Raw genomic sequence first — 12,243 nt, 5'->3', positions numbered from 1 at the left:
GAGGTTGGCGTAGGAGGGGGCAAACTTGGCCCCCATAGCGGTTCCACGTCTCTGGAGGTAGTACACATCATCGAACATAAAGACATTGTGTTGCAAGAGAAACTCTATTGCCCGAATCACATATTCTCTTTGCTCTTGAGACAAATTTGAATAATGTTCTAGAAAAAAGGCAACTGCCTTAATTCCATGAGTGTGGGGTATGGTAGAGTACAACGAGACAACGTCAATCGTTAGCCAGCTATACTCGGGTTCCCATTGTATTGTCTCTAGTTTGGACAGTGTGTGTGCGGTATCCCGGATGTAGCTAGGTAGATCTCGAACTATGGGCTGTAAAAAATAATCTACCCATTTGGACAGTGGCTCTAAAAGAGAGCCTATACCTGCCACTATAGGTCTACCTTGTACACTGTCCAAACTTTTGTGGACTTTGAGCAAATGGTGGAAGACTGGCATTACTGGATTGTCCACCAATAAGCAATCAAACGTTTGCTGATCGATAATGCCAATCTCCACTCCATCATCTAGCAGGTCCACTAGTAACCATCAAAATTCTACGGTGGGATTTCTAGGGAGTTGTTGGTATGAATCAGGGTCTTGCAGTTGCCTGAGTGCTTCATTTATATATGTTTGTTTATCGAGCACTACAAGGCTACCACCCTTATCCGATTGTCTAATCACTATTTGTTGGTTGCTCTGAAGTTGGACAATAGCGTCCCTCTCTCTTCTTGACAGATTTGAAGTCCTCCCCCTTTGTGTTTCTGACAAGAGGGTAAGATCCTCAACCACCCTTTTGTGAAAGACTTCTAGACTCTTTCCTCTAATATGTAGAGGATATAAGTTAGAGCGGGATTTAAGTGTACGATGAACTTGTTCATTCATCCCTTCAGTTATCCTACCTCCCTCTGCGGCTAAGTTTTCAAGGTTAGTGAGATCACATATATCAGAGAAAGACATATGGTCATAGTTAGAATTTGTAGAAGTGTGTCCAATTGGAATGTTGGTCTGGGTATCCCCATCAGAAAATAATTTTCTAAGAGTGAGATCTCTGACCAATCTGTTGACATCAAGAATCGTTTGAAAAAGGTCAAAGTTACGCGAAGGTACAAACCCCAAACCGTAACTCAAAACCTTCAACTCTATATCTGTTAGAGTGTAAGAGGAGAGATTAATTACTGTATTGTCTACTGGTATTGGTGTCTGGGGGTTTGTCTGTTCGCCCTCAGAAGATATCTCTGTTCTTGTTGTTGTGTTTGGGGTGTAAGGGTTCTCTGTAGTTGACCCCTCCCCTGGGTCATCTCGGGGCCCAGTGAAAACCCTGAGGTGTTAAATCCTCATTAACGATCCTTCTAGATTAATTATCAGTAAAATATTGTGATCTCCCTCTTCCTCTACCCCTCTGTCTACCCCTTTTGGGAAAAGCTACCGTGTTACGGGGGTATTTAAGGATGCCCTTTGGTGTAGCATATTCCACCGCAGTCTCACTATTGTTTATCTGAGGTGGAATACCTTCCTCTCCTTCTGAGCCAGAATAGGCATCTGTTTCGAAGCTAGAGGCAAATCTGTCCTCGTCTGATAACTCTGGCTCAGAATCGGAGAAGACCACCCTTTTGGGGGCATTAGCTTTAGTACCTGTTGTATTAGTACTATCCTTCTTACTTTTATGTTCCTTTGGACCTATGGACTGGCTAGCTTGTGTACTAGAAAGTGAATTAGACCAAGATCTACTTCTCTGGCGTTGTTTCCAGATGTAGACAGTTCCCTTGGATTAGAGCTGTTAAAGTCCTATTGGCTGTTTCAATCAGCCAATAGGATTTGAGCAGCTCTCATCCTATTGGCTGCTCCAATCAGTCAATAGGATGAGAGCTCAAGGGTTTTTTTTTATTTTGGGGGGGCTTTTTTTATTTGATCGGGCTATTAGATTAGGTGTAATTCTTTTTTTATTTTTGATAATGTGGTTTGTTTTTTTCCATAAATTAGTGTTTTTTATTTTTTGTAACTTAGCGTTTATTTTTTTGGTAATTTAGTAATTTTTAATAATGTTTAATAGTAGATTTAAATAATTTTAGTAGGGTTAGGGTTTTTTAACATGTAATTTAGTTAATTTAATTGGTAGTTTAATTTAATTGTAGTATAATAGTTAGGGTAGGTTAATTATTAGTTTAAAAATAGTTTATTTTAATTCTACAGGTAAGTTTAAATTTATTTTAAGATAGGGATGTTGTAATTTGAAGTTAGCGGCTTGTTAGGTTTAGGGGTTAATAGCTTAATTTAGTTTATGGTGATGTGGGGGGCTGGCGGTTTAGGGGTTAATAGGTTTAGTTAGTGGTAGTGATGTGGGAAGCCAGAGGTTTAGGGGTTAATACATTTATTTAGTGGTGGCAGGGCCCGGGAGCGGCGGGATAGGGGTTAATAACTTTATTTAGGTTGCGGCGGGGTCTGGGAGCGGCGAATAGGGGTTAATAACATTATATAGGTGGCGGCGATGTCGGGGGCAGCAGATTAGGGGTGTTTAGACTTGGGGCTTATGTTATGGTTTTAGGTGTTAATGTTACTTGTTTTCAACCCTAGAAATCAATGGGGTATCTGGCAGTATCAAACATAAGCTTTTGGTGCTTTCAGACTCCCATTGATTTCTATGGCATATGCGGCCTCCAGGGTGGCAGATTGAAAACCAGGTACGCTGGGCCAGAATAGCCTCGAGCGTACCTGTTAGAAATTTGATAAATTGGAAAAGGGGTCAAATAGAGCCGAATGTGTATTTGGAACATCTGTAATGACGTAAGCATCGATCTGCGTCGGATTGAGACCGGCGCATCGTATGTTACGTCACAAATGTCAACTTTTGCCGGTCTGTAGGCTTTGATAACTAGGTCGGATCAAGCTTGCAACAATTACGATGCGGAATTCCAGCGTATTTGCGGTTCGATGGCTTGATATATATCCCCCTATATCTTTAGATTGTGTTGGTGTATTCAGTCTGATATGTCTTTCGTGGAAATGAAACTAATATATTTTTTGTTATGAATTTGCCTATTTTGGAATAATATTGACAGTGGATTGACCTGAGAAAAATTATGAGCTAAAAAATATGTTTACTTATTTTATTTTTGACTCAATCTTTGTCACATTAAGTGAAATTATCTGTAATGTTATGTTGTTTGCTTTTATTTAAAAAAAAAAAAACAAAATAAAAATTGCTTCTTAGTGAATAATGTTTGTTGGAAGTCATTTTTTTACCCAAAATAAAATAAATCAATTTAACACATTAAAATATACATAATGTAGAAAAACAAGTTTGTGAAATGATTATTTCTTCAGGCACCCTGCTGTACAAAAGCACAAATTTAGAAAACTATTTCAGGCCTGTTAAATGCATAACTCAACATCAATTCCTCTGGGTAGTTGCTAAATGTGGCGTTCTTGCTATGTAAAAATTGACCTCTCAAAAATACATCATAATCTGTTTTTCAATAACTACTCAACCTGTCTCATTAATGTTTTTTTTTGTCAAATTGGTGCCTCATGGAAATAGACTGACATCATAAACAACTTTATTAACACCCTGTTGACCATAAAAAGCTTTTCTGAATAATCACAGATGAAATAAAATGCTTAAGCTACATTAAGTTGTTATAAACACACCAAAGTCTGTTTTGTATAATGGACCATTAACCATTTTTAAATATATTCTATAATAAGCTTTTAAACAGTTTATTTTTATTATTTATAATAGGTATTTGATAAAATTGGTATAAAAACAATAAAAAAATTATTTGATTCTATTTTATCATATATATTTTTTTTACAAAATCAAGTTATGAAGGAACATAGCAATTCTGATGTAGTAATTGTACAACAAATGTTCCCCTTGACATCTTTTCTTTCATTTCAAGGTTTCTGTTGAGCAAATGTTATTATTCAAATATGTTTGTTTATAAGTAGAAAATTGCGGACAAAAAAAAGATGCAATAAGCCCATTATAGTGTAGTTATAATTCTAGGCAATTTTACAACTTTGCCCTCAGAAAACTCTATAAAATTCCTGTGTGTTAGATGTCTCCTATAGAAAGTAATGAAACTCTCTGGAAAGAAAACTTTGCTTAGAAGGACAAAGTTAGCAGAAGAATTTTGTTATAACTTTTAATGTGATTAAACAATAGCATTTTGTACTGCAAATTTGTATTTCAATATTTCAGTTATTTCATTAAATGCATGATTTTATTGTTGTGCTGGACTCTGCGGTACAATAATTAAAGTTCTGCCCTACTGCTCTGCACCCACTGCATTATGGGTGAAGTTTTTGAGTACCTCAACAGCACTACAGTAGTATAGACATTTTATTTTTTTAAATAAAATAGGATTTTTGCAGAACAATTTGACTATGATTTTATTGCAATTAAACAATAAATTTATGCTGCATAATTTAATTTCAGTATTTCATGTTTTTTTTGTTAAATACAATATTTAAATGTATTTTTTGGTGAGCCCTATTTTAATGTAGGTCTCACCTTCACATACTTAAAGCAAGAAACATCCTTTGTGAGACCCACTGTTCTAAAGATAAAAATTGCCTTTAGGAAATTAAAAACAATAATGTAAAAATTAAGCTTTCATGATTCCAATAGATCAAACAATTAAAAAAAAAAAAATACTTCCATTACCAAAATGTGCACAATCTATTTATATGAACACTTTCTAAATCACCAGATCCAAGCGAGCATGTACAAAAGTGCACAGAATATGTGTAAATGCATTTTGTGATTGGCTGATTGCTGTAACATGATTCGGGTGGGAGGAAAAATTGAATTAACCTTGATGTTTGCCTGAAAAAAAAATCCACTACTCATTTGATATTCAAAGTTAGTGTTATTGCATTGTATTTTATTGTATATGTGTTGATTATGCAATTCTTTTAAAGACAGGGCTTCACAGTACTGGAAATTTTTTTCTTTAAAAAGATCACAAGCCCAGAGAGCTTTAGATAATCAAGGCCAGAGAGAGGTGCTGCATTTACTCTATAAATAGATGATTGCCATGATCTGTCATTGTATGGACTTGTCATTTTATAATACTTTACTCGTCTAAAGAATTTAGCCCGGTGGAAACCCTTATAACATGGTTCATCTGGTTTTATAAGGGTAAGGTGTTTCGGGTGAAATATTCTACCTACATTATGAATATTTAAATAGTATTATTAAAAGTGTATTCTGAAGTTGAAGAATTTTCTCCTGGGAAACAATTTAATCAGTGGGGAACAGCTGATGGTCCACAAAATATCTAACAATACCTGGTTAATATGCACTTGACCATTGTTCTTGAATTTGCCTATTGTGATATACCTTTAAGGTATATCCCCACCCACCTATGGATCCTCCCTATTTAAGGGAGCACTTTGCTGTCATTCCTTGCCTGAAAATTGAAGAATGTCTTCTAGCTACATAACGAGTGTTCTCACTTTATTTTTCTTCAGGTCTAACCTTAGTGATACCTGTTATTCTGTTCCGTTCCTGATTTCAACTACAGTCCCTTTGAATATACTAACTTCCAGCTCTAGACGTTCTATTTCTCTCAAGTCTCATTGCCATATCACGCAACCGCCAGATCTACTTTCTCCACGTCCCGGAAGCAAGCCGCATTCACACACGGATACCTGCAGCTACAGAACGGACATCAGGAGCCCTCCTCCCACACTAACTTTCGGTAAAGTACTGAACTCTGCTCAAGTAGGAATCGTGTTTTACATTACCTATGCCTGAAAGTCACTGTCCAGTTTGTCAGCATAACATTGTGTTAACCCTTCAAATAATTATCTGCAAAAGGGAGATTTCTGCTTGACTGAACTTTGTATATATTTTAGTGTGAGTGTGAGTGTGTGGGTGCGTGAAGAACCGGATACTCTGATTGCTGTGATTTATTTTCTACTGATAGCCAGCCTCAATTCAATACTAAAGCTTGTTCTATTAATTGAGTAGAACACCTTCCTAAACCTTATTTTGAACGAATTGAACGTATTACTGTTCTTAATAAGTGTTTGCAGAAAACATTCATAAAACGCCTCTCCTTGTCTATTCAGGTAACATTATCATTGCTGCCTGGCTGGTACATAAAAGAGCCACAAAACTCTATAAGTACATACAGAATTTTAGTAAACTAAACCTCAACTGCTAAGTATCACATATCACACCTATGGATGATATTAAGACAGATGGAAGGGTGAGAAAAGAAGAAAGCATCATTTGTAGGAGTAGTGAACTTAGTGAACCTGATCGGTAACTTCAAAGTTGGGACCCCTTAATCGCCATGGGACTGTTTCCTCTTGGTCAAATTTTTCATGGGTTTGGCCACTGAATATAGAAAATAAAATATAATTTGGTAGTGGTCAATCATCACAAACTAAGCTACAGCATATGTTTTTTTTATTTGGGTTCTACTCGCTGAAACTTACTCATTTGACACCTTGTAACTTAACTATTAACCTTAATACACAACTACATTTCATTGTTTTGGCACCTGCATTGTAAAAACTAATATGGATACATTTTTTTTTAAAACCTGTCATGCTCAGCTAAAGTTTGGGGATGGCAAAACAAATTATTTAACCACAAATATGCAAACTGAGGTCCTTGGTTAGTTGGACCATTAATTACTGAGACATAGCTTGGATTTTCCTTATCCCAAAGAGGAGGACTCAGTATTAATAAAGTATAACTATGGCAATGAATACAAATTTAACGTCTTCACTTTGGGATTCTCTTAATATATAAAGACAAAGTCTAGGATTTTAAGGACTAACTAATCTGTGCAGTTAGTTATCAATTCAGATCACTAGGTAGGGCCCAATAGCCTTTAGGCCTCTGAAAGTCTAGGTGAAAGCACACAAAATGTTTGACTTGTGTTTGACTGGTCACAGTAAAGAAGGTAAGATAAAAAACAGCACTTTTTTAAAGGGTCAGTATTCACCAATTTTCATATACCAGCATGCAATACACACTACTATAAAGAATAATATGCACAGATACTGATCTAAAAATCCAGTATAAAACCATTTAAAAACTTACTTAGAAGCTCCCAGTTTAGCCCTATTGAAAATGTTAGCTGGAACACCCACTGGAAGTTGTTCTATAGTAAAGAGACAGACACTCCCCCCGTCCCCTTCCTCTGCATATGAAAATATTCTTTACACAAACAGGAGCAAGCTGGAGTCGGTATACATCAGTATTCTTCTAAAACCTTAGGGCTTGGTCAGGAGTCTAAAAATCAGTGCAATGTTATTTAAAAATGAGCAAAACTATACTTTTTTTTTTTTTTTTAAATGCTGTATAGGATATATAAATGGATCATCTACAAAACATTTATGCAAAAATAAATCTAGTGTATAATGTCCCTTTAAGCAGATTGCCCATGGAGCAAAACTTTTTTATTAACACTTTACAGTTTTAAATGTTCTTAAAATATATAGTTTCTATGAATTACTTAATTGTTAATAAATACTATACATTTTAAAATCACTTTAATGTGTTATCATTTTCATTAGTTACCAATCAAAGGTAAATTATTATTATTATTATTATTATTATTAGTAGTAGTAATAGTAATAATAAAAGGAGTATTACTATGTCTACTGATAATAATATTAAAAACCATTAAATAATAATAATAATAATAATAATAATAATAATACTATTTATTATAATCTGTCACTAATTTATTTAATTCCATATAATTAAAGTTTTACAAAAAAAGCTACATGTTATTTTAATTGTGGAGTAAATAATTAATTTATTAAACATTCATATTGTGTTATAATCACGATGTTAATCAAGTTATACATGATTACAGTTTCTGTATTCAAGATAAGTGTGTTCTACAATTGCCAATTAATTTGAAACTATAGTGATTAGCATTTTGCATTCCACAGGTTTTGAAGCACTTTAACAAAGTTAATTGAAAAACAACCATAGCTAATCAATGTAAACTACAGATGGGGACAAGAAAACAATATTTTATTAATGTTTTCAGTTGGCAGTGTTTATATGAGAATTAATAATAAATGACATTGTAAGGGGTAAGCGGCACCTGGAAGCAGGAATATTTTGCTCTCTTACAAAAAAAGTAACCCCCCCTCCCCCAAAAAAATGTAAGATTTAGAACATTATTTATTATTTAGTCTTAGCTTGGGTCCCTTATATTTATAGAAACTTTATAATAATTATTTCCTTTTTTACATACATTTTGAAATGTGTTTAATATTTTGTATTTTAAAATGTTTCACTTTTTTATGGGTTTTCCTGACCTGAATAAAATTGCTATCAATAGAATTTTTAAACTTGTCCTTATCGGATAGTGAGTAATTTATTCCTTAAAGGGACACAGAACCCAATTTTTTTTTCTTTTGTGATTCATATAGAGTATGCAATTTTAAGCAACTTTCTAATTTACTAATATTATCAAATTTTCTTCATTCTCTTGGTATCTTTTTTTTTTTTATTTATTTTTTTTAGAATTTTCCCCCATTTATTAAAGCTATATACTGCACAAGATTAGGTTAGTTCCTTTTATTCCCGGGCATTTTTTTTTTTTATTTCAAACTAAGTTGACACTGAAACCCCACTACAGAGACCAAATTAATATTTTGAAATAGATATACTGTAAATAAACTGTCCAGGAATTTCAAAACTTCCAGGAGCCAGAAAGTAACAATTTTACTTACAGGCTCAGTTTTTTTTTTTTTTTTTTTTTTATAAATAATTTTTATTGAGGTAACAAATTCAAAAATAAACATACACTGTAAAACAGCATGGCAACACGCCTATTTGACAAACAATAATATTGAAGCAACCCACACAAGAGGCATGTCTTATACATATCAACCACACTTTGGTTTCAACTTATAAGGGAAATTGTCTAGCCATGTATAAAACCTCATTTTGCTTATATACATGTTCATTTGGACAACTAACATACCTGACATATGCCGCAGTCCTTGGGCCTGACATCAGTAAAAGAAAAAATGTCAACTAAGAATGGTTAGGCCTACAATTGTCCATATTTTTCTTCATGTCAATAGCTATTATAATGGCGTGCTTCTTCCACATACTGTGAAGCCACTTATGGACTTCCTGTCACTTTAAGAAAACTTGGTAGGAGGAAACCTACACAGGCCACTGTTAGACCTCTAATAAAATAAAGTCACAAATATATGTACTCCACGTCTAGGTGGCACTGGAAAGAGTAAAAAGAAAAAAATTTGAGCTTCTAGGAGTAGCAACTTCAACAGGTTAGAAAAGCTCTATAAGAACTATTACGCTCACCCACTACGGAGCCATTACAGGTCTATGGTAATAAGTTATATAATAGGGCCAATATAGATACATTAAGGCTGGGCAGAGACTTCCTAACTTTGCCTGAGATTGTGGAGGGTGGCGAGTCACCCCTATCCGCAATGAGTGAAAATGGAGGGGGGGGGATACTGATATAGTGTGTGGCCTACTACCATCTATGTAGGGATATTCCCTGTGCGTAGTGTGAGAAATATATAACTTCATGCCAACAATTAAAGCCGGTCAATTTTTGTTGAACAACCTGGGTTGTTCTTGCTGATTGGTGGATGAATTCCCCCACCGATAATAAACAATTGCTTTCCATGGTGCTGAACCAAAAAAATAGCTTAGATGCCTTCTTTTTCAAATAAAGTTATCAAGAGAATGAAGAAAAATTGATAATAGGAATAAATTAGAAAGTTGCTTAAAATTGCATGTTCTATCTGAATCACAAAATAAAAAAAATGGTTTCAGTGTCCCTTTAAGATAAGTGCATTTCCTTATTAACTATGCTTTAATCTTTTCTTTTTGACCATATTTTACCTTTGCCCATTTCATGCCCCACAAAATTCTGCTCTACCAGCACAGAGATTGCTGTGTCTACATAAATATGAAGAAGGAAAGTGTTTGTGTTTGAGTGTGCATGCCCATGAGCATGCGTATAGAAAAATGTGTGTGCATTTGTAAGAGAGGGATACTATTCTCCATAGGGTATTTTTTTACTGGGCTAAATCCCCATATTTCTTAGAATCGCATCCATGAAATTTAATTTCTGTTATGGCCCTTGCTTTGTACAAGTTTGCATCCTAATCTGGCAAAGGTATAATATTTAGAATCTATTTAAATCTACTTACACTGTTGTAGGGAAATACAATATTTATACATCAGTTTTATTTTAAATAGATTTAATTTTGTATAGAACAGCCTCCATATGATTTTTCTTTATGTCCTTGATTTCTTTTCCCCTCCATTAAACTAAATCTGTCAGTATGGATTACTCACCATAAATCTACTTTAAAGAGACTGATTAGGAAATGTTCTCAGAAAAAGTCACTATTCATCAGTAAAAAGAAATGAAATGCTAATTTCACATTGTCACAGCCTGTGAATATTTTAGGTTCAAATGCATTTTACAATATATTTAAAAGTGCAGAACCCCAGAAGCTGACCTTTTATTTAAGAACCTACAATTCATGAAACCACAATTTTATACCATCAGCACATTTTGTTAACTTAATGTTACAATTCTTTTCAAACATTAAACAAAACACCAACAAAAAAATGTGAGATTTTTTTTTAGCAATTCTTATAATTTGATTTATTAAAATCAAGTCAATTCTTAAACTAAATGGGAGTGTAAAAGTCTGATTCTTTAAAGCTCCCTGGTCAAAAAGATATTACTTAAAGGGACAGTCTACTTGAAAATTGTTATTGTTTAAAAACCTAGATAATCCCTTTATTACCCATTCTCCAGTTTTTGCATAACCAACATTAATCTACCTTACCTTTATGATTACCTTATCTCAGTTAATTTGACAGACACACAAATAATCTAATCAGTGCTGACTCATAAATAACTCCACGGGAGTGAGCACAATATTATCTATATGGCACACATGAACTAGCACTTTCTAACTGTGACAAACTGTCAAATTGCCCTGAGATCAGTGTTAATTTCGTCGACTAAAACTAGACTAAAATGAGCATAAAACTAAAGAAATTCTGATGACTAAAGACTATGACTAAAACTAAATTAAAATTTGCTGTAAACTTAACACTATGCAATTTGTTATAATCTATCCATATCTAATTACTGCTCTTTTGTAAAAAAAAAAAAGCAAGGCTATCTTCTTGTTAATTTACAAAACTTGGTTTTATTTAATTTTAAGATAAAGACATGTTATATACCACAACAGTTAAATCTGTTAATCTGTATTGCATGTTCAAACCTTAATACCATAAATAAAAACAGGTTAACAAACCTTTACTCCAGGAGTATATAATGAGTTTGGAAGTTCTAGAGCAGTGTTCATTTCGTTGCCGAAACATTTTTGAATTTGTGAACAACCAATTGATTCTTCCTATAGAAATAATAATAACCCACGAGTATGGGTTAATTATGCTGTGCCTGTTGCTCGCTGCAGAAACTGTTTGTTGTGTTGATTTGCTTGATACTTCTTTTAATTATTAACAGAGAACTGTTAAAGTTTTTATATTGGGTAATATGTGCAATGGTGTTACAGCCAATACAGTTTGTTTTTTTATATTTTGAAGTTGCACTTCTGTTTGTTTATGAAACTTGGTTTTATTAAGTTTAATAAAGACGCTATATATCTCAACGGCTAAATTTGTGCCTGTATTGCATGTTTAAACCTTAATTCCATAAATAATAACAGGTGTTATGTTTACTCCTGGAGTATATAATGAGTATGGAAATTATAGGGAAATGCTTAAATTATGCATTACACTTTAACTAAACCCCTTAGATGTTAAACAAATAAAATCTACTAAAGATTTAGGGCTCCATGTACGAAGCAGCGAAAGCTGCTCCGGAGCCTTTGCGGGGCAGGTTCGCATATGCGAGCCTGCTTCCCGCAATGTAAGAAGCAGCGGTCATTAGACCGCTGCTTCCTACACCCTACGCCACCTCTTAGGTGGCGAAGCAAAATCACCGAGAGCTCGCTCGCTCTCGGTGATTGACAGCCCCTTCAGTCGCGTGATTGGTCGCGCGACTGAAGGGGCGGGCATTACACACTCCGCTGAGTGTGTAATGATACATACGGGCAAGCGGATCAATAGATCCGCTGCCCGTGTGTAGCGGAGGCGGGCGGACAGCTTCGCGAGTTAAGAAGCTGTCCGCCCGCCTCTTAGTACATGGAGCCCCTAGTCGACTAAAACTAGACTAAAACTAAAACAACTTAGAT

At 34.5% G+C, this 12,243-nt stretch overlaps 1 protein-coding gene across 2 annotated transcripts in view; it reads right to left on the bottom strand.

The window, feature by feature from the left end:
* LOC128638266 (uncharacterized) overlaps positions 1-11,440 on the bottom strand; it is a 372,623-nt gene extending 361,183 nt beyond the window's left edge. For both annotated transcript variants that reach the window (XM_053690131.1, XM_053690129.1), the window contains exon 1: positions 11,302-11,440. In XM_053690131.1, coding sequence (XP_053546106.1) covers positions 11,302-11,352 — 51 coding nt within the window. In that variant the 5' untranslated portion in view covers positions 11,353-11,440. The remainder of the gene's footprint in view (positions 1-11,301) is intronic.
* Positions 11,441-12,243: the final 803 nt, after the last annotated feature.

The sequence above is a fragment of the Bombina bombina genome, chromosome 8 (assembly GCF_027579735.1).
Source record: "Bombina bombina isolate aBomBom1 chromosome 8, aBomBom1.pri, whole genome shotgun sequence".
Taxonomy (NCBI): domain Eukaryota; kingdom Metazoa; phylum Chordata; class Amphibia; order Anura; family Bombinatoridae; genus Bombina; species Bombina bombina.
The sequence above is the reverse complement of the archived record's forward strand: the minus strand, read 5'-3'. Positions and strand labels throughout refer to the sequence as shown.